This window comes from Lupinus angustifolius, unplaced genomic scaffold (assembly GCF_001865875.1).
Source record: "Lupinus angustifolius cultivar Tanjil unplaced genomic scaffold, LupAngTanjil_v1.0 Scaffold_378, whole genome shotgun sequence".
Lineage (NCBI taxonomy): Eukaryota > Viridiplantae > Streptophyta > Magnoliopsida > Fabales > Fabaceae > Lupinus > Lupinus angustifolius.
Genome location: NW_017727781.1, coordinates 346,832 through 371,442, shown reverse-complemented (window position 1 = coordinate 371,442; position 24,611 = coordinate 346,832). Strand labels below are relative to the sequence as shown.

Below are 24,611 nucleotides of genomic sequence, written 5' to 3'. Positions count from 1 at the left end.
GTAATATAGTCAACATTCTACTCATAACCATATCACATGCATAAACATAGGAAAACACAATGCTTGTAACTCACATGTGGGAATTCACTTCCACAATGATAATCTATGCATAATATGTCATGATTATCCACCTTACACCAATATCCATCCAACATCCTAATCGGAAATAATCGAGAGTACAGGTCCCTTACCAAGCCTCTTTGTATGCACCCGAAATAACATAACCTCGCAAGGAATTAACAATAGATCGACCAGTTCCCTTAGGAACAGTCCTACCCGGATCTAGGTCGTACAGACGCTTTTTGAGCATCCCTCTCATCGATCTCGAATGCAATCCAGGGATTGTCAGAGATTGCCTAGTTTGGCCTGTGAGATCTGTCTGATCCAATAGGGTACCTCCCCAAGAATACAAGGGACTCGTCTCACCCAGACTCTCCCTCAAGACATTGTTGGCGAATCATCGTCCAATCAGTGTCATCCCTACTTACATCATGGTGCTCTAAGTCGTCCCGTCATTTCCTCTCCACTACTTCATGGTCACAATGCAATGCATTCTTAATCAAAATCAAATGCAAATGTATTAATCAAACACATGATCGGCCCATCCTTAAGCCATCTCCCGACAAGGAATGCTTCTCGTGGGACCCGATAGTACGTCAACCGTACATGCTCAAGGTAACATCTCAATCACAACAACCCATCACCGAATACCCCTGGACGGTCACATGACCAAGCCTCTTACGGTCGGTCGATCGTTGTTCAGTGATATCATGTATCCTTACTAGGGTACCCCCCTAGTTCACGACCTCAAGTCGGATACTTGCCCAACAAGGCATAAACACAAACAATACTTTCACAACATCATCTTTATACCATTTAAGACATGATCTCATTCCACAACTTTACACCACAACACCCGGGTTCATCGCATTGTTCACAACATCATCTTATTTCAATCTTTCCACTCTGCCCCTCGCCAAAGCAGGGACAAGTCGTCCAAGTGACAATTCATCTTTAAATCTCAAATAAACTGAAGCCTTCCTCGCCCAGGCGAAGGTACTATCGCCCAAGCGAGGCCTCTTCTCGCTCAAGCGAGACATCTCTCGCCCAAGCGAGAGAGTTACAGGGGCTCATAAAAATCCTGGGCGTTCTCGCCCATGCGAGGCTTGCTCGCCCAAGCGAGATTCTATCGCCCAGGTGAGGGAATTCCAGAACCAAAACTTCCCCTTGCCCAGTCCTCGCCCAAGCGAGGCTGTGCTCGCCCAAGCGAGAGTTTCTCGTCCAAGCGACAAGGACTTGGACAGAATACCAATTTTGCCCTTTTCGACAACCAAAAACACATTTAAACATGGTTTTTCACACACCTGCACATAGAAAGTTCCCAACAACATTCATATACAATATTCAACACATTTCATCAACAATCATATATATTCAAAAGAAACATACAAAATCTTGGGTTTCTTAAAATCCAAGTTAACTCCAAAACCTTTGAGATGGTTTAGGAGATCCGGGTGTCATATTCGCACACCACTATGTCACGATGTGTTCTCTCTCACCTTAATGAAGCGTGCTTTACGAAATCACTATGGTTCGGTTGGGTTGCAAGGTTCAAATGCCGGAAATCTTCGTAACTACCATAATAAAACTTGTTAGTTTGCCGATATTTCCAAACTCATTACTATTAAAGTACTTAAAACTCTTTCATCCATCCATTTTCCAACTTGTCCAAAGCCATGGTTAAAGGCTTAAACAAGTAAAAATTCATATATTAAAAAAATGTAATAACTTCTTGAAAACAACTTGTTCATAGTTTCAAAACACATTTTTCATGAGTTCAAGAACACTCATTTTCGGTTTTGCTTCCAAAATGAGTTAGAAAGTGTTTTAGAAAATTTCAACGGTTGAATATGTTCTTGACATACTCATGAACAACATACTTCAATATAGTCAACATCCATTGGTTGAATGTGAAGAGATTGAAGATTGAAAGAAGAAGAAAATGAAGAAGAAAAGATGATGAGAGTAACTTACTCTCAAATCTTCCAACTGACAAATTTTTGCAAAGTGTTAGTGCATGAGGATACATGGGTGAGTGAATCATGGGTTAAGTGAGTGATTTAGGGGATTTGGTGATAGTAAATCAAGGCAAATCTATAAGATTTAGTGGTTAGATTTTGTGAAGTGACTCATGCGACGCGACGACTTCGGCGAAACGTGCGCGATTAACACCATGCTCGAGTATTGTCGGCCAATATTCGAGTAGCCAAAAATGATCGCCCGATTTTAATTTACGGTTGGAACTTCGAATTTCGGCATTCTGAGAAAATATTTTAGAAAATAGTTATGGACCAACTCAGGGTCTATCTTGTCTCGAAAGGTGATTACGAAGCCAACGGCACGATCAGAATTTGATTCCGAGTTACGGAACTCAAAAACCACTTTTTGAGCCGTACCGGGTGAGATTCGGCCCCGACAGCGGTCCGAAACCGAATGTCTCCGAAAATCATGAACATTTACCACTAAATTGGAAATAGAATTTTAAGACTAAAACTCAACTAGAGTTTCGTCTAATTCTTTACCGAAAATTCCCAAAAATTCATTTTCGAAAATTTAATTAATAAAAATATTAATAAAATCTTATAATTCAAAATCATAAAATTCGCGGTGTTACAAGCTTAACTAAGCAACAAGATCAAAACCGAAAAACAAGAATCAAACTTTGATTTCTTGTATGATGATCAAATTGATGGAAATGATTATTTTTTTAAAACTTGATCATTGAAACTAACACACAATGACTTTATTTATATGAGAAAGTCAACTGAGGAAGAAGAGAAAACCTGCTAATAATAAAACAGAAAAATTAATAAATATGGAAACTATCCTAATAACGATAAAAACATAAATATGAAAAGTTGCCAAAAGAGGAAAGGTTCAATTGTGAGTGAAGGGTGCTTGCAAATCCTTTAGGCCTTGGTTTGGGCTTTCAGAATCAGTGCTACGTAACTTGTTAAAATATTTGAGTGGTTAGTTAGTTTGGTTGGTTAAGCTTCTGTGAAAAATAGATGGTTAAGCTTTGGATGAAGTTGCTTCTGCCTATGGTGGTTAAGCGTCAGTGTTGCTTCGCATTCAGATTTCAAGACTGAGAGATGAATATTCACTCACCAACAAGAGGATGTATTAGAGTATATCATTGTGTTCAACACAATTATTTCAAACTTGGAATGCTTAATATATTCCAGCTTGCGGGGGAATGTTAAAATAGTTGAGTGGTTAGTTAGTTTGGTTAGGATAGTTAGTTTTTCTATCCTTTATATAAATGATTCAATGTAATTTTGTTTTTCAATATTTAATGAATGATATTTTCTTCTCTCATCTTTCTTGTTTCATGAAGAAGATTTCAATCATGTCTCCTACCATTTTAACATGGTATCAGAGCATAATTATTCTTTTGTTAGCTTCCACTTATGGCTCCATCATTCCAAGATTCAACAAAGAATCATTATGATTCTCATTACAATAAATAAGATTGTGGTTCTTCTTCCCCATCTCAATACCCAAGGCTGAGAAGAAGCCATTGGAAAAGTCATCACCATCAGAGAAGAAATCCAAGGTTGGAAAGAAGCACCCAAAGGAAGAGGTGCTGTCGTTGACAAGAAGAGCTTGGAAACATACAAGACCTACATCTTCAAGGCTACAACATTGGCATTTTATATTCTCCAATTAAGTTTCAACTTTGTTACATACAACAAATTTCAACAAAGAGCCATGATGGTATTTAGTTCTTCTTCTTGATTTAGTAATGTATTATCACCATCAGGTGGAATACTTTCAGTGTCCAAAGGAGGATTGAGGCATCTTTGATGAAAATCATGATTGTATGAGGTGTATGAGTTATTATTACCAGTGAATCTTGGCAACTCTCAAACATAACCTTCTTCCTGGTCCTTCTTTACTCACATTAGAAAAGATGGGTGCTCTACAAGTGAACAAGGTTGTTCATACACATGAGGTTTGGCGGTTATTCTCTTGTATATGGCTGCATGATGTGGTTATCTATGTGTTTTCCAACACGTTTAGCCTAGTTCTTATTGGAGTTTTTCTTTAGCAAGAATATGGATTTGGGTATTTGAGCAAAAACTATATGGTGAAGAGCTTGTAAACATAGAGAAAGATTTGGAAAAAAGCTTCTTTATACATTTGATGTTTAGACATGAGTCATAATACTTCAGCAAAAGTGTGTGACACTTTTTAATCTGATTTCTATATGTCCTATCTAGTTTTGGAGGAGTTCACAGTAGCCGTTATTCATACAATCAAGTATCTCAGAAGGTGCTTCTCGTGCACTATTTGGCTTACTAAGAGTCATATCTTTCAAAGCACTATCAACTTTACTTTTCAACCACCAATTACCCTTTATTTTATTCATACTCTATTTTTATATCTCTCATTAAACACACAACATTATTTTTAGTGTGTATTTTTCTTCATTGAAGCATCATATTAGGATCAAGATTAAGATCTGTTTTTCTCTCTTTTATCCATTATGGTTGGTTTGGTTGGTTAAGCTTCTGTCAAGATAGATGGTTAAGCTTTGGATGAAGTTGCTTCTGCCTATGGTGGTTATGCATCAATCATCAAAGTGAGAAATCTTACACTATGGCTAAGGATAGTGATGATCATAGCGTAAATCAAGGGGGTGTAGGTGGACTACCTTATCGAAGTAGTGCAACTTATTTTTCATCCTCTTTAATCACCTTTATTAACTCCTCAAAACCATAAAGAAGACCATCAAGAATACTCATTATTCTTTCATATTGAACCACTAATGCTTTGTTCTTCTTTCAAATGCACAAATTCATCAATAATCTTCACCCGAGACCTGGTTGCTTATGTTCAAGGAGGTCTTTTACAAGGAAATGCTTCTGATTATGGCTCCATCATTCCAAGATTCAACATTTATCATCATTCATCATCAATTTATCATATACAATATTAAATCATTTTCTTATTCTTCATCATTTACCCCTATTTCTTATTCATCATTGAAGCATCTCATTAGGATCAAGATTCTGATCTATTCTCTCTCTTTCATCATCAATGGTTGGTTCACTTCTGTCCATGATGGTTAAGCTCAGATATAACTTATCTCATGGATGGTTAAGCATTGGATGGGTAGCTTCTATCCATGGTGGTTAAGCAAAGATATAGTTTCTGCTATGGATGGTTAAGCGTTTGATGATATAGCTTATGTCGTGGATGGTTAAGTGTTGTTATTACTTGAATTCAATTCCAGGCTGAAGAGTAAATAATTTCATTCACCAGCTTGAGGGGGGATATTAAAGATATACGATAGGTTATTTTGGAAGATAATAATTGGTTAGAAAGTAATGAATTAGTAAGTTAGGTTTATGTTAGTTACTTGCTTTATAAGGTTTCTTTTCATTATTTTCTCTTGTATAAATAATTCATATTGGCTCACTTCTAATTCATTCAATTCAATTCATTCAATGAGAATATTATCAATCTTTGTTTCTCATTCTTCTTTCTTTAAGCTTCTTTAACCTTTCTTTTATACACTTCTTGATTCATCACATAGACAACCTCACCATGCAGCCATATACAAGAGAATAACCGCCAAACCTAATGTGTATGAACAACTTTGCAAAGGTATAATTTTTATTTCCAATCTCTTGCTATTAACTTACTTTTCCTTATCTCACTCTCTCAACCTTATGTTTCTCACTATGAACTTTTTTTCTCACTCTCTATTTCAAGCTTCTAGATGTTTTGATCATTCAGGACCACAAGTATAGTTGTTTCATGATTCTAGCATAGAGTGAATGGAAAAGTTTATTGTGACCCTTTAACCATAGGGTTCTCCTAGCTATAAATTAGTTTTTTTGCTTTATTTTTCATAGATTCAGTTTTTTTAAGCTATTGTAGTTTGTTGGTTAACCTTATGGTACACCAAGTTAACTTGTGGTTTGCCTTATCTAAATTTCATGAAATTTTATAATTGTAATTTTGGACATATTTGTCATGCAAATCCTTTTTTTATGTTCTTTATTGGAGAGAGATGTTAAATAAGTAAATTAACAAATTTGTAGAGCCCATGATTACAATTATATTGATTAAGAAATATCAAATTGTAGTCATTATGTTATAACATTAAAGTGCAGCAAATATATGCTATGTGACAATACATACTATATGTTATATTATAACATTAAAGTGCAGTTATTATAACATTATAATTGTTGTAACTGTGTAATAATATAATTTCATAACATTAGAATTGTAAAAAAACTGTAACCTTAGAATTCTAACCAACATAATATATAAATTTTAATATGTTGTATGTGATTTTAAATTTTCCTCTATTGGTTTCAAAGGTGACTAGGTATATTTCTATTAAGGTTATTTGTGATTCCTTAATTTTAGGCAATGGTCATTATAAATATAAATTTATAATGATTTATTGTTTAAATCTAAAATAAGTAATAAAAATTATGTATATCTCATAACAAATATGTATTTCTTAATTTTAGATAATGTTCATTATGAATCTATTTTTTTCGTATTTAGTTTTGATTATAATATTGCAGTATTAAAATAATAACAATATGAAATATAAAATATAAAATAATTTATTAATAATTTTATATTATTAATATTTGCTAGTAATTACAAATATGTATTCTAAATAATAGAAATAAAAATTTTATAACCATATTTATGATTGTATGAATTCATGATATTAAAAGTATCAAATCCATAGAATAAAACATAATGAACCTCAATCTAAAATAAAGATAATATTATTTATATTTTTATTAATGTTACCAAATAAAAAAATTGTGATCAAGATAATAATATTGTATCTATTGAGAATAATATTGTTCCTAATAATAGAAATAAAACTTCAGTTTTTTGAACTTAATTTCTTTATAGAATAAAACCTCTAAAAAATCACAATGTATCATTGAATCTTATAGGAAAAAACAATATTTTTGGCTTAAAAGAAAAGTCCTATCTTTGATTTGATTTAACTGCGATAATAGAATTGATTCTTCTACATTTATTCTATTAAAAGTAATCATATGATATAAAAATGTTATATGCGTTGTAATACATATTTGATTTATATTTTGTTTGAATTATATGTGATTCCTTAATTTAGGTAATGCTTATTATGGATATATTTTTTATAGTTTAGATTTGATTCTAATATTACAATGTTACTATTGCAGTATTAAAATAGTAACAATAAGAAACATATCATAAAAAGAATATTAATAATTTATTGATGAACTCATAATTTTGTTTGTAGTTATTTTAGAGTCAAATAATAATATGTATTAGGATAATAATAATGTGCTCTAAATTTATTAATGATTTTTTAATTATTAGGATAATAATGTGTTTCTCAATATTTTGTAAAGTTCGATTTCATTTATCTTCAAATAGAGCAATACAGAGTATAATGAAATCTTTTTATACCTATATCATACAGGAAAATATGTACAAACAATGATTATTTCGGAAAACATAATCTAATTAATAACATTTACTTATACTGTATGTGGATGTTAAAAATACATTCAAACATTTATACGCAATGAGCATCAATATAAAATAAAACATAATCATTCAAGATATATGCTAAAAAAATCTTTATAACTATATATAATACTTATAAACATAATCGCAAAAATATGATGCATAAAGAAGTCCTTACATTTATATAGAGAATATAAAGACGTTATATTATCTCATACAATTTGAATTTTATTTGTTACGAGTTATTTTAGAATAAGATACTTTCAACCATAATACTTTCAACAAATTAATGTTGATACAGATGCACGTATAAATGCTAATATTGCACATATACCCTCAAAAACCAATGTTAATATTGCATGCATATGAATGCATTAATCAAAAATAATAATAAAAATGCAGAATAGTAACATAAACAATGGTTGACATTGCAATATTAATCATTAAGATTTATGGTTTAATCAAAACCTAGGTACAAAAGCAAAACATTAATTCTCATCAAACCATAAAGAAAAAATAAAATTATCTTTTTACTTATAAGAAACAAAAGCATTGGAAAATCATGGTGAATTTTTTAAGTTAAAAACGATACGTTGTTTAGAATTGACTTACCATGACTAAAGTAGGCATAACTTATACAATTATATGATTCCAATCAAAAGTGAATTAATAAAAAAAACAATGAAACACATATATGGAATTCTAAAGCAGAAAACAAAAACATTACAGAACATATTTATCAAAATTAAATAAGTTATAACTCACTTTAATATTTGCATTTTGATGTCAAATTATGCATAGGAGTAATCATTTAGACGTACTATATATTTTTGAAAAATATTCACACTGAAATCATTTATAAAAGGAAGATTTATACACATATGAAGTTGAAGATTTATACCAATTTGAAGTTATTTTTTTATTCATTTATGTTGATGTTTAGTTTAATATCCATGTGAGATTTAAGTGATTAATGAGTGAAGTGTTATCGATAAAATTGAGTTGTAGCTCTCAATGTATTAGGATATGTAGGACTTGAATATTTTTTATATCACACAATAAAATAATTTTTGTTATTGGCTTTGGACAAAATGACGAAAGTAAGATATCAAGAATGTAAGAATGATGTACTTATTAACTTATTTAAAGTGCGTTGGAATAATGTTTTAACTGCGAGACATTAAAATTGATGTTAAACTTCATATAAAGTTAGTGAAATACTATTAATCTCAATTGTTGGTGTTCAAGTTATAAGTGCTTATGTTTTAAAAAAATGATTGATAAAGATTTTAATAGATATCTTTGGGGCGTAACCTATATTAACGTTTTATATATGAATGCATTTATTATTATTATTTTGGAAATAAAAATGTAAAAAGTGTGCACATTGAAGAAAATAGATCTATCTATCATAAATGTTTCAATGAATTTATTTTTAATTATTATTTTGAATATAGATCTTAAAAAAATTATGCACTTTTGTACATGCGTACGACATCACTACAAGGATGAATAATTTCTTCAATCTAGAGCAATACTTGCATTAATAATTGAGATTGTTGATCAAATCAATGAATATGTTATGAGTAAAATTTCACGTAAATTTTTTAGATGTTTTTAAATTTTCATTATGTTCGGCATAATAAATTTATTAATCTTATACTAATAAATATTCTAACATATAACTACATGTGAGGAAAATAAATATGTAAGTTCAGATATGTCTGATGCTAATGAAAACGAAATATTCAACATACTAATAAATATTCGCCGAATGTCTTATTTTATACCTTATTTTACATTGTGTTTCAAACTTTTCTTCATAATAATTATTTAATATAACATGTTCAACATCATCTCATTCGTTAATAATTCTACATAACAATAGAATACATAGAAATCTTTTATGAGGTAACCTCCATAGCATTATTATAACTTATTAACAAATTATTATGATATTTCTTAATTAAATTTGTGAAAAATACATTACCACACGTGCGAATGCACAAATATCCTAATAGTTTCATAAAAAAAATTAAAACTTTTCATTTTCAAAATTTGAAACTCGAGTTTCTTTCCTCATTCTTCTTTCCGTTCATTTCTCCCCTACCCTTCTTTCTCTCTCTCCATTTTCAATTTGAACAATCTTTTTTTTTTCTTCTTCTTCATCTTAGGAACAATTTCTTCATCCGTGAAAACGATTAGTGGATTTTTCATTCACAGGTATAATTTTTTCTTACAACATCTTATATTTATATCATCTCACTCACCCAATCTTCTTTATATGAGTTTTCGCAGGTATGAGTTTTCACAAGTATGATTTTTTCTTATAAACATAACAATGAATGATTTCTATTACTTACATTTCATTTCTTCATCTCTCTCTATATTTCTCTCTCTCTTTCTTAAGTGAAAAACTTTAATGACCACACCCATTATGTGTTCTTCTATTCCTTCATTGTCAGCTCCTTCACCAAAGTCACCACCGGAGTACCTTGATTTGTATGGGAAATTCCCACTGTGAGATGGCCAGAGTTCAGATGTTAGAAAGAGAAATCAGGTTTTTTGAGGTTGGTCAAAAAGGTTACTTTGAGATTCTTAACTCTAATAAGGGAAAACATAAAATGTTTTCCACTCAAATTCATTCAATGCTCCAACTGAGGCAAATGTTGTTCCAATCTATTTCCATATTTTCTTATTTTTATGTTAATGAGCCTAAGGTGTTTAATGAAATGTCTGAATGGTTGTGGTTTAAGTTTTATGTGTGTTTAACATTTCTTATGTTAAATAAGATCCTAAAAATTTGAGATTGTGATTAATTACAGAAGTTTTTGTTTGAGTATCTCTATGTTGTTGAGTGTTGACACTTTGATTTCATTTTGAAAGTTTATTATTAAATTGTTAGCATCTTAGGGATATGACTCTAGATCAGAATATGATAAGAAGATTGTTAGTATATGACATGTATACTTTTGTTTAATTATCTAAAATATTTATATAGGAACGATGTTACAAAAATCATATGCAATAATCATTATTTATGTTCAATTGTTTGTCGGCACACCTCTAATTTGATATATAGAAGGCAAAATGGATAAAAAGCATTAGTCTATGAATTATTGATTATTTTGTAATTAGACCAATTGCTAATCATATTTTGTTTCTATATATTGAACATTTCATTTCGAAATTTGGTGTTTTTGGACTTCAGAATTATTGTCTATATTATGTCTATCTTTATCAGGATTAATTTCTAATTTTTATGATACCATTAATACAACTTTTTTTATTATGGATTAATAGAAGAATAAAAGAACAATGAGTTTTCTGTTTAGGGTAAAAAATGTCTTCCTTTCAAATTCATTCACTGCTCCAAGTGTGGCAAATGTTGTCCTAAGGTATTTTCTCATTTTGTCATTTTTATGTTAATGATCCTAAATTGTTTGATGAAATTTCTGAATGATTGTGGTTTAAGTTATGTGTGTTTAACATTTCTTATGTTAAATAAGATCCTAAAACTTTAAGCTTGTGATTAAGTGGACAAGTCTTTGTTTGAGTATCTCTATGTTGTTGGGTGTTGACACTTTGATTTCATTTTGAAACCTTATATTAGATTGTTAGCAACTTAGGGAATATGACTCTATGTCACAATATGATAAGAAGATTGTATACATTGAGCATTTCATTTCGAGATTTGATGTTTCTGGAAATGGCTAGATTTCAGAATTATTTTCTATTTTATGTTTATCTTTATCTGGATTACTTTCAAATCAAATGGAGGTAATGTAAGACTTTGTTGATATTTTCCGGAACCTGATTCAGAAAATTGGGAAATTTCTAAATGCTGGGGACATTGCATTGCATGATCAATATTGAACATTGAGTGAAAACAAAACAATGACTGATCTCTTCATTTTCAATATGAACCTTCTTCTTCTTCATTTTTTGCTTCATCAAATTTTTCTGCTTCATTGTTTCTTCTTGACCCATGGATTCTAGATTATGAGGTATGATTTCTCCTCATAACTTATTTTGAACTTCTTAGTGTTATCTTGGGTATGCATTTTATTTTGGTGTTATTAAAATCATTTTTTATCTAAAAAGTTAATATTTTTTTGGTTATTTTTTGCTCCATGAAAATGTTATCTTGCTTTTTTAGTTCAAAATAATAATTTTGGTGTTATTTGGATATACATGGTACTTTAATGTTGTTGATAATATTTTTAGTGTACTTATTTGTTAATTTTTTAGTTCAACATTTAGTAAAAATATAAAAAATTTACCTGAAAAGTTTACATTTTTTGGCATTTTTCCTCCATGAAGCTTATTTCCTGCTTTTTGAGTTGAAACACTTTTTTCACTTGCTTGAGAACATTTAGTTTTCTATGTCCTAAGAGAATCGGGTGTCGAGACTTTAGTCTGGACACATATGTAAGGCACAAATAGCATTTGATAACAATTAATGTTTCATTCTGCATTGGTCAATAAACTTGCTCCTTCCAGCATGTCATCCTTTTTCTCTACTCTTTTCTTCACATCAATATCATCTAAGTAAGTTTTGCATTCTCTTTCCTAAATACTTCTATTTGTTTATCCAATTTTATGCTTTTGTTTCTACAAAAAAATATATTACTATATATATTTAAAAAGGTAGGTTTATCTTTAACTATACTCTATTTATTCTTAATATTCACTTAAATCTGTAACTATGAACAAGTAACTCACAATCTTTTAAGCAGAATTTGGTGGAGTCAAGAGAATCATACACTACAGTCTACATCTGCAGTCTATGCTCAGTGTATGTACTCTTTCATACCACGATGCAAACGATGTACACTAATTTAAATTTCATCAACAATATGTTACTATCTTCCTTATGATAATATTATCATATACTTAAGTTCATTATATATTGTTGAACTTTTTATTTTATACTACCAATTTTTTCTATTTCTAACCATGTTACAATTAAGTATTAATTATGTTATTTATTTTGCTTATGTTTTGTCTTCCTCTTTCGAATTTTTTTATGTATTATTTCCTCTTACAAAAATTAAAATTATGCTATACATATATTTAAGTTGCTACACTACAAAATATGTTCTATTTTTTACAATGCTATGATTAAGTATTAATAATGTTCTTTGTTTTGTCTATGTTATGTATTCATCTTCTGTTATGTATTAATTACTCTCGAGTAATAAAATCATGCTCTACATTTACTTAAATAGAAAAAATAAAAATAGTTTTTATTTTTTAATATTTTTTGAAGAGTTTACAAATGGAATGTAATCAGGGTGTCTTGTTGTTTTGAACTTGTATGCTTGGAGTTAACACTCAACCCAACCTGTCTTGAAGTATTGATCATACCTTAAATTGTTATTAATTGTTCTATGCCAAGCTATCTGTTGGAGGAGAGTAGTATGCTACTGCCTTGAGTTGCTATTCATTAATCGATTTAAGCCAAAATGATTATTTAAGAAAAAATATATGCAAATTTATTTTTGTCGCGAAAGGACACTTTGCAATTCCTTTCAATATATATAAAAACAGCTCTAAGAATTACAAAAATTCTAGCCCATAAGTGTATAATGTTAGTGGCACTCAATTAATCAACTTATATATACTCACGTTGGGTAGAATCCCACTTGCCCATGATTTGAATTTCAGAGCAATTTTGTCAATTAAAGAGTGACAATGAAAATTAAAAAACTTGTAAACATGTAATATTATTCATCATTCTTTATACCTTCAAAATAGGTACTTGACTTACTTGGATTAATATCCAAAACAATATTCATAGAAAGTTCCTTGAATGCATTCATGATAATCTAGATAAGCAGTATTCATAGGGTATGTAAACATGCTTAATATTAGTTCAACAATTTATACCACTTTAAACAACACATAACATGATTTAAGTCATTATTTGGTTACTTATATGTCTACATTAAAACTGGAGAAAAAATCTTAGCAAGTAGCTTTCTATGCAAATAGCAAGTATTTATTTTTTGGTTAAGTTACTCGCATATAAATAGTATAAATTATCAATGAATTTCTAATTTTTAGCCTCGCAATATTACTTTAAAGCTATGACTAAGTTTTTTTTTATCTCAATCCATTATTCCTTCTAGCTTAGGATTAAACATAGTTTTTTCTCATTGGTAAGAGTTGCTAAGAACCTTATCGTTTATTTAAGTATTTTTTTCCTAGGGATTTGGTGAAAAAGAGATTAGTTTTTTCTATATGTTGTTATTGCTATCTATAACTTGATGTTTGAGATTGTTGTATATGAGTTTACTCTGATTTCCAACGAAATATACTAACAGTTTGGGGATTTTTGTTTAGAGAAAATGCTAACTGGACACATTAAGAAATATTTCCTTATGCTTATATTGTTTTATACTTCATGCATTTTCAGTGCGAACAAATCAATAAATAAGAAATATTAGTTATTTTGTCATTTTTAAGTTATTTTTTTAGACTTTAAAATATGACTAAAATAATATGGTTGATTACTTGAAATTGAACATTTTAACAATTTATCACTTCAAATTGTTGATCTTCAGTTTTTTATACATTTACATTCTACAATTTTTTCTTACATAGAGCTAGGATAGAGCGACCTGTGCGATTTTTCTTAAATACATGTAGGGGTGTAAGTGGTTCTGGTTTAAACCGCAAAACCGATGGAACCAAACCAAACCGCAAAATGTGGTTCGGTTCGGTTCGGTTTCGCGGTTCGGTTCAGTTATTTTTTTAAGGAACCGTTTATGTTCAGTTCGGTTTATGGTTTTAGAAATTTAGGAACCATTGGAACCGAACCGCATATTAAAGAAATATATATTAGGGATTAGAGATTAATGTTTTATTATTGTTTAAATTCTTCAACCAATTTTCTAGCTTTAAATTATCAATTTTTGTGTGAATTGTAGTGTTATATATGTTACTAAATTGTTATTAAGTTAATATTATATATGATATTAATTACTAAATCGTTTCCTAGTGTCTTATGATTTGAAACATATTTTCCAACTTATGTGATATTGAGTTTGAAACTAACATATATCATATATTGTTATACATGTGTTACTAATTATGAAATTACTAATCATGAATTGTATTGTTATATATGATTCATAATTTTTTATAATAATAGTAGTAATATTTATCATTTTATGGATAAACAATATCTCTTGTAATACATTTTTAATTTTCAATTGATGCAAAAAAATTTATAAAAAAGTAAATGGAAAAACGTGGAACCGAACCGAACTGAACTATTCAAGAGCGGGGTTCGGTTCGGTTCTTATAGTTAAATTTGTGGTTAATTGAGTAGAACCGCACCATATGTTTTTTATCAGTTTGGTCATTAAAATGCATCAAAAACTAAACCAAACTGAATTTTTACACCCCTAAATACATTTATTTGTTTATGCTCTTTTATATCACTCTTTCTCAGTACATTTATTAATCTATACATAGATAAATACCTGGTAAATATAGTTTTTCTCTCCATTTTAACTATTTTTCCTGCAATATAAGTATGTCATTCATCAACAACTATTTTACTCTTCCAAACTTTTCTTCATAACAATTCTTTATTTTTTATTTAATATAATAAGTTCAACACTATCTCATTCATCAATAACTCTACATCAACAATCACATATATAAATGTAATCTTTTTTGAGGTAACCCTTAATAACATTTTTATTAACAAATTATAATTTTATTCTTTAAATAAATTCATGCAAAATGCATTATCACCTGCGGGAATGCACAAACATCCTACTAGTTGACAACAAAATTCTACTACAATAATTTAAAATTTAAGGACATATTTGAAGATTCTCAAATAAATCAAAAACCATATAAATTATAATATCAATTATAGTTGTCCATTCCAGTTGTCAAAATAATGAAACTGATAGCTATGTCAGGTAAATTTAAACTGTTATTTTATCCATCAATATTTTTTTGAAGGGAGTTCTTTGCCCAATTCCTGGCAGCGACATTTGTTAGGAAGGACAATCACACACTCTGAAATAGATTAGTTTCTTACCCAAAAAAGTAAAAGAATACCCTTAATAGTACCAGAAAGAGAGTCCTTTGCACAACATATGGATTTGTCTATGTATAACTTGAGGTCAAATTGGGAAAACAAGCTTGAGCAACGACAATCGAGTTTTGGACCTCAATTTTTTTTTTAAAAGTATCATAATATCCTTAATTCCATTTTCCCTGCCATAACCCATTCTTAAAAGGTGACTGTATTGTGTGAAGGAAATAGAGGAGGGTGGTAAAAACAGAGATATGTCTTCATTCTGCCCGCCCACTCACATGCCTCTCATTTTTATGTGAGCACATCTTCTATCTCACAATACACATGGAGGAACATATACTGTAGGATCGAAGTTGTGCTCCCCATTTTTATATCTCTCATACTGCAATTTATTCCAGTTCATGCATTCATACTTATACAGTGACAATGCTCTCCATTTTTATGGTTTCTTTTATCACTAGGTTTGAATGTAATAGATGATAGCACGTGATTAAAAAATCCCGGTAAGCATTCCATTTCCAAAAACATTCCTGAAGATCTCAGTTAAACATCACAATCATTCCCTTGCTACAAACAACATACTTACCACGACAAGTACTATATCCAAGGCATGACAAGACTCTCAAAAAGTATGTGTCCACCAACGATCTTATACATGGTAACATAGTTCATATGACATGACACGGACACCAAAAAAGCAACCACGGCAAAATCACTGACCGATAAAAGGAGCAAATCTTGGACTTAGAAGCACTTCCTGTGGACAATTGATGGGCCAGACTCATCATATTCACTCTTAGATATCCACATCTGCAAAATCAAAACAGATTTTAGAGTTCCATTCCATATGAGTAGCATAAACTCATAAGAGGAAAATATGTGATAAAATAACCTGCTGGAAGGTGCTGAGAGATGCAAGTATCGATCCTCCGATCCAGACACTGTATTTTCTCTCTGGTGGAGCCACAACCTTAATCTTCATGCTGCTAGGAGCAAGGGCAGTGATCTCCTTGCTCATACGGTCAGCAATACCAGGGAACATAGTCGAGCCACCACTAAGAACAATGTTGCCATACAGATCCTTTCTGATATCCACATCACACTTCATGATAGAGTTGTAGGTGGTCTCATGAATTCCAGCAGCTTCCATTCCAATCATAGATGGCTGGAAAAGAACTTCTGGGCAGCGGAACCTTTCGGCTCCAACTGTGATAACCTGTCCATCAGGAAGCTCATAGTTTTTGTCAATCGAAGAACTGCTCTTTGCAGTCTCAAGTTCTTGCTCATAATCTAAGGCAATATATGCAAGCTTCTCCTTCATGTCACGAACAATTTCTCGCTCAGCTGAGGTAGTGAACATGTACCCTCTCTCGGTGAGGATCTTCATCAAAGAATCAGTCAAATCACGGCCAGCAAGATCCAACCGGAGGATGGCATGAGGGAGTGCATACCCCTCATAGATTGGCACAGTGTGACTCACACCATCACCAGAATCCAAAACAATACCTGTTTCAGAGAGGATATGATTCAGGGATAGAATGATATGATGACAAAAGTATGAACCGAGACAGATGGATACAAATACAAACCAGTTGTGCGACCACTTGCATACAGCGAGAGAACAGCCTGAATTGCCACATACATGGCAGGCACATTGAAGGTTTCAAACATGATTTGGGTCATCTTTTCTCGGTTGGCCTTTGGGTTGAGGGGAGCCTCGGTTAGAAGCACTGGGTGCTCCTCAGGAGCAACACGCAATTCATTGTAAAATGTGTGATGCCAGATCTTTTCCATGTCATCCCAGTTGCTGACAATACCATGCTCAATAGGGTACTTCAGAGTAAGAATACCTCTTTTTGATTGGGCTTCGTCACCGACATAGGCATCCTTTTGACCCATCCCAACCATGACACCAGTATGGCGAGGTCGGCCAACAATACTGGGAAACACAGCCCTAGGAGCATCATCACCACCAAATCCTGCCTGTAACACAGACCATTAAAGGAAATCATTCATGAATCAAACCAAGACTAACAGATGCACATGCATATGACCAGAGGCAGAGCAATGGTCATGGAACAGGGAGGGCAAGACAAACGAATATATGCTTTATAAATAAAGAAAAAGTGTAAGTTTAGAAGAGGAAAAATGGTTAAGGAATCAACAATGGGAAAGTTTAAGTTGGGAAACTAAAGGTATTACACTTTAATATACTAAATTAATTAAATACACAAATTTCCCATATAAATTTTATTTATTTATTCCTTACCCAATGACATTCTCCATAAATGATTACTGATAAAGAAAGTTAGAGAAAAAGTAGACATGGAATGACTTCAGAGTTTTTTTACAGAAAATAACCAAATTATAGATGTGAACGTGCAAATAGACACAAAAAGTAGACACCCGTACCACCAAGAACTTTAACTTAAATAAATAAATCATTTAAAATATTTAGAAAAGAGAGGAACCATAAATGTAATCACATATTTATTTATTATATATCAATAAGGTGTTGGTCTAATAGTATAAAGCTCTGCTACATTCCTAGAATGACAAAAAGGTCGATGTTCGATTCCAGGAAGTAATACTTGTTGAGAGGGGCAGTCGCAAGTCCCGAAAGTGAGTAATACCAAAAATATTCATATATTATATAAAATAACATCAATGAAATAGAAGAAATTGGGGGTGACCATAGCATACATAATCACCCTTGGCTCCATCACTGCACACTACAAAACAGAACTATGTACTAACCTTCACCATTCCAGTTCCATTGTCACAAACAAGGGGTTGAATATCCTCATAATCAGCCATTTTTTATCAACCTACAGTACGGAAGAAAGAGTGTCAGCGCCAACAAGAACGTATGTACGACCTTTAGAACCCACACTTTGAAGATTACATTAACTGCAAATACTATCATATTTATATCAGAAACAGCGAAATTACATTGAAATACACACAAAAACAAGGGAGCACATTTGCTATCACTATCATATATTAGTGAAAAAATATATTGAAGTTAAAAATTGAATAATTAAGTATTTTTGATTTTTTGTGACCAATCACAAGCAGTGACACACGAAGTGATACTGTTTTTTTGACAGAAGATATTCACCTAAAAACAATGGAAGAAACCAGGGAAATGAAATAATTTGGTACTGCAACAGCTACCTATGTAAAAAATAATAATTGAAACAGTTGTGTAAGTTTGATAAGATTCTAGATGTAGGGTTCAGAAGAACAGGACCAGATAAATATTATCTAAAAAAGCACCAGAATTGATTCTGGTGAGGTAGGTAGCGAAGAGTGAAAATATTATTAAAAAGTCGAAGGATAAATATTCAACATATCAGAAAGCAATAAAAAAACATGAGGAAGGTGAATGTAGGAAACGTAGTTTGCAGCAAAGATATGATATAGAAACCTAAAATAATGCAAGTAAAATGAAGTTGAGAAAAAGAAGAATGAATATACCTTAAGCAGTGAGAAAATTGATGGAAAATAACCAAAGCCAAACTCCAAGAAAAAAATTGCTTGGGCACTCTCACTTCCTTCTGTAACAACAGAGAAGAGGGGTGAAGAAGGGGAAGGGTATATATACAGACACAGAAAAGATGGGGAGGGTGTGTGAGTGTAATAAAATGCAATGCACTTGGGGTATTTTGGTTGTTTTTCTATTTTTTTATTTATTATAAGGTATAATTTAGTTTGTTTGGAAATTAACATAGATCACAAAAAAGAAAATACATTGTATAATTTATTATTTTTATTTAATTATCATTCATTTAAAAAAAATAAAAATAAAAATAAATTGTTAATAATATACTAACTGTACACCTTTATACTAAATATATATAAATATTATAATAAAAAATTAAAAACGATTATAATTAAATAATGTTAAAATTAGATAATGGGAGAGATAAGAGATGGGAATCATTTCCACCAGTAGAAAAGGGTCCACGCTCTTTCTTGTTATCGTTGTCACATGTAATGGCATGATGGGCTTGGCATGCCTACTATTCATGCGGGCTTCAGTATATGGGTGAGTGAACTAAAAAAATAGAATGAGCAACCAATTTGATGAAAGTTGATGTTGTTAATTATACATTCATAGGCTGGTTTGCTCCATCAGATTGGGATGGGTCAGGCGTTATAAAGACAACCTTGATTCGCCTCATGGGTTTAGCTATTTGTAATTATATTTGCCAAATATGGATGACAATAAAAACTGAACTCGTCAATACCTGCTTGAACCCAACACAAATTTAATGGAAAAAATCTGGAATGACTGGATTCAGTTTTACCCAAGTTCATGTTTTAGATTCGAGTTTGGTATAGTTAATACTCTACCCTGAACCCACCATAAACCTAATTAATATATGTAAAATTATTAAATTTTACATAAATCTATATATATAATTAACATAGTTATAGTATATATATATATATATATATATATATATATATATATGCATATTTCAGATGGGTTCCCCTCGTCAGGGTGATATCTTTGTTTTCAACCCCAATTAATTCATATTCGGGTTTTGAGTTTCAGGTTTGGTAAGCACAAACCAGACCTCGACCTGCCCTATTGCCATTCCTAATACCAAATGAGTGGATTCAGACATGATCGTAATAGATAGATGAAAAATCAACTATCAATGTAAAATCTATTAAGTAATATTGTAATTTATAAATAATGTTGGAAATAGGAATTGTTCATTTTTATATTAAAATATCATTATTAAGAAAAAATAAAATATCGAAAATTATTTTATTATTTAAATATTTGATATTTTGTAGGATCAATATATTTTGAAAATGTTTAAAATAACAACTAAGTTTTCCCTATTTTTATGTTGGAACACATGATCATCAACACTTCCTATGTCATGATGGGTGACACAAGGAAACAAAAACATAATAAATAATAAAAAAGCTCATTTGGTTAGTTACAAAATTAACCAATAGTTTTAATCAAATGTTTGTTTAAAACTACAAATTTACAAATAATCAATTTAGTCTAATTAATAAATAATTAGTTAAGAGTAAATCTCATAAATTTTAGTTTAATTACTTTCATAATTTTCTTTATTTCAATATTAAATTCAACTTCCATATATAGATAATTAATGTAATATATGTATATAAATTACAAATAATTTATGTACATTTATAAAACAAAGAAATTTGTATAGTTTTACTTTAATGAGGTATTAGTATGATTTATTCTAAAAAAATAATTAGTTTGACTAAGGATTTATTGCTCTGCTATGAAATTCATCCTTCCGATCACAGCTTCAATTATTGGCTCCACCAGGTGCCTATTTGGCTTTGGCCTTGGTTGCTTTGCTTATATATGCCTCGATACCTTCATTCGATATGTTTATCAAAAAAGTCTTTCTAGTTACAAACATTTGTATAATCAAATGATATTAACAAACACAAGTTTCTTTTTATAAAAAGGATAACACTCAATCTCATCCAAAAGGATGGAAATACAAACTCTCTGTAGTTTCTCACTAGGAATACAAATCTCACACTATGTGGATAAACTCTCTCTATTTTCTCTCTATGATGTTGTTTCTCACTTGCTTGTTGTATCTCTTCCTCACAAGTCCCCTATATATAGTGAAGGGGAGGAAGGCTTCATCATAAAGACATAGTGGATGATTAATTATTGTCATACTTTTCAAGACACTTTGAAAAGTGTTATTCCAACTTTCTAAGTTGGACTTCATAATCCTTAAGAGTCAAGAAATAATTCCAAGACTTTGGAATAGCCATCATTGAATGATTCAATGGTTCATCTTCTAAGATTCATTGGTCTTGCTTCCACATCAATTAGGAAGGATTCCCAACAAATCTCCCATTCCTAAATTAATTGATGGGTATCACCAGTGCTACAATATATTCCGCTTCAGTTGTTGATAATGCAACACATCTTTGTAACTTGGATTGCCAATATACAACCCCCTCCAAAGGTAGTTAGATAAGTTGATGTTGATTTTCTGGAATCTACATCTACAGCCATGTCAACATTTGTGTATGCTACTAATATAGGATCTTCATTACCAAAACATAAACATCTTTTGGTAGTTCCCCTCAGAAATCTCAATATCCACTTTACTGCATTCCAATGCTCTTTGCATGGATTGGACAAGAACCAACTCACAACTCCAACTGCGTGGGCAATATCTGGTCTTGTACAAATCATAATATCTGGTCTTGTACAAATCATAGCATACATTAGGCTTCCTACCACATAGGAATAAGGCATTCTGCTCATTTCTTTCCTTTCTTCATCACTAGTTTGACATTGCATTGTTGTTAACTTGAAATGTCCAGCAAGTGGAACACTGAGAGGCTTTGCCTTATCCATGTTGAATCTCTTGAGAACTTTCTCAATGTACTTCTCTTGTGATAGCCATAACAACTTCTTGGAACGATCTTTGATTATCCTTTTTCCAAGGATCTGCTTTGCAGGACCCAAGTCTTTCATAGCAAAAGACTTGCTTAAAGCATTCTTCAAACCAGCAATCTTGGTCTTGTCATGCCCAATGATTAACATATCATCAACATATAAGAGGAGAATAATAAAGTTTCCATCTTCATATCTTTTAATGAATACACAATGATTTTCAGTTGTCTTTTTGAAACTGTATTTGGTCATGAAAGATTCAAACTTCTTGTACCATTGTCTCGGGGCTTGCTTTAGCCCATATAAACTCTTATTCAGACGACACACTAAGTGTTCGTTGCCTGATAACCTTCTGGTTGCTCCATATAGATTTCTTCTTTGATGTCTCCATGTAAGAAAGCTGTTTTGACATCAAGTTGTTCAACTTCTAAGTCTAGGCTAGCTACTAGACCCAATGTTACTCGTATGGGGGAATACTTCACCACTAGTGAGAATATCTCATCAAAATCAACTCCTTTCTTATGATTGCATCCTTTCATAACAATCTGAGCTTTGCACCTTGGTCTTGAGATTCATTTTTCAACTTTAAGCCTATAAACCTTTTTCAAGGCTTTTATTCCTTTGGGAAACTCCACCAGATCATAAGTGTGGTTCTCATATAAGGAGTTCATCTCATCTTCCATGGCTTTAATCCACTCTTCTTTATCATATGTCTGCACAGCTTCTGAGAAGTCTTCAGGTTCACCATTATCTGTCAATGTGATATAATCTTCTTCAGGATACTTTGAAGAAGGTATTCTGCCTCTTCCGGAGCACCTCAGTTCAACTTGCATCTGATGCTCTAATAGCTCGGGTTCTTGATGCATTTTTGTGTCTACCACCATTTCATCATGATCTGACTCTTCATTAATCTGGTCAAGTTCCGTGTGAGTAGGATCTGCCTGTTGGTCTATCTGCTCTAGATCTATTTGATGATCAGGATCTGTCTGTTGAGGAATCTCTCCCCCTGAATCAATGCAAACTTTGGACTTGCACTGACTTTTCTTCTGAACATCTTTGATCGTCTGATCCTCAAAGAACACAACATCTCTGCTTCTCACAATTTTCTTGTTTATTGGATCCCACATAGTCTATACCCAAATTCATCTTTTGGAGACCCAAGGTAAATGCGCTCCTTGGTCTTAGCATCCAACTTCTTTCTCTCATATTTTGGAATGTGAACGAAGGCTCTGATCCGAATACTCTCAGGTGGTTGAAGGATGCCTTCTTCTTGTACCATACTTCTTCTGGAATTTCTTCGCTCAAGGGTTTTGAAGGTGTTTGACTTATGAGATCTACTGTAGTCTTCACCACTTCACCCTAGAAAGAATTGGGGAGATTGGCATCTTGCAACATGCATCTGATCCTCTCTTCAATTGTGTGGTTCATCCTGTCAGCTACTCCATTCAATTGAGGAGTCTTTGGTGGTGTCTTCTCCAGTTTGATACCAAAAGCTTTGCAGTAGGCTTCAAATGGACCACGATACTCTCCACTATTGTCTTCTTTCAGACACTTCAACTTCTTCCCAGTCTCACGTTCTAATAGTGCATGGAACTCTTTGAATGTTTATAGTACTTAATCTTTGCTTTTCAACAAGTACACCCACACTCTTCTCGACTGATCATCTATGAATGTAACAAAGTGGTAGACTCCTCCAAGAGATCTTTCAGATGGTTCACAAATATCTGAATGCACCAATTCAAGTACTTCATCTCTCCGTGAGGGATTGTGTTCTTTGAAAATTGACTCTATGTTGTTTACCATAAAGACAATCAGTACAAGAATATAAAATTTGACCTTTTTACCTGGAAGGTGATCTTTGGCGAGAATATGAAGTGCCTTCTCACTCATGTGCCCCAATCGCCTATGCCAAAGATCTTTGAAGTCAGTAACAACATTTGCTTCTCCAGAGCAAATTTCTCCTTACATAATGTACAAAGATCCTTCTTTTGAGCCTCCAACAATGACTAGGTTTCCTTTTGCTAGTTTCCACTTTCCAGCACCAAAATGGCTTACAAAACTAGCATCATCCAACTTACCTGTTGAGATAAGGTTGAGACGTATATCTGGGACATGTCTCACCTCCTTCAGTATAAGCTTTCCTCATGTGTCTGTTAGCCGCACAATATCACCAATTCCTGCAATCTTGCTAGTAACATGGTTTCCCATTTTCACAGTACCATAATCACCTTTCTTGTAGTTTGAGAAGAAAGCTTCATATGATGAAAAGAAACACCAGAGTCAACGATACAAGCACAATCACCATATGCAACATTTAAGTAATTGTCTTCTTAAATGAGGAGAACATCATCATCTGCGATGATGGTTGTGGTAGACTTATGACTATTTTTCCTTGGACCAACTAAAACTTCATGGACATTTCCAGCTTTCTGGTCTCTCTTCAGGGACTTGCATTCAGATCTTTTATGTCATTCTTTACTACAATAATAGCATGTTATTGACCTTATGCGAGATTGAGAGCGACCTCTGAATTTGCTTTTGCTTCTTCCA

General features: G+C 31.8%; 1 protein-coding gene across 2 annotated transcripts; it reads right to left on the bottom strand.

Annotated features, from left to right (window-relative positions):
- Window positions 1–16,120: 16,120 nt before the first annotated feature.
- Window positions 16,121–19,234, bottom strand: LOC109341147 (actin-7-like). 2 transcript variants are annotated; one of them, XM_019578988.1, is made up of 5 exons: window positions 19,144–19,234; window positions 18,389–18,459; window positions 17,221–17,614; window positions 16,524–17,137; window positions 16,121–16,441 (listed from the first exon to the last, which is right to left on the bottom strand). In XM_019578988.1, the coding sequence occupies exons 2-5, from the start codon at window positions 18,446–18,448 to the stop codon at window positions 16,376–16,378; spliced, it is 1,134 nt and encodes a 377-aa protein (XP_019434533.1). In that variant the 5' UTR covers window positions 18,449–18,459; window positions 19,144–19,234; the 3' UTR covers window positions 16,121–16,375. The 2 variants fall into 2 exon arrangements, with proteins under 2 accessions (XP_019434533.1, XP_019434532.1); XM_019578987.1 differs by having other exon boundaries at window positions 19,112–19,232.
- Window positions 19,235–24,611: the final 5,377 nt, after the last annotated feature.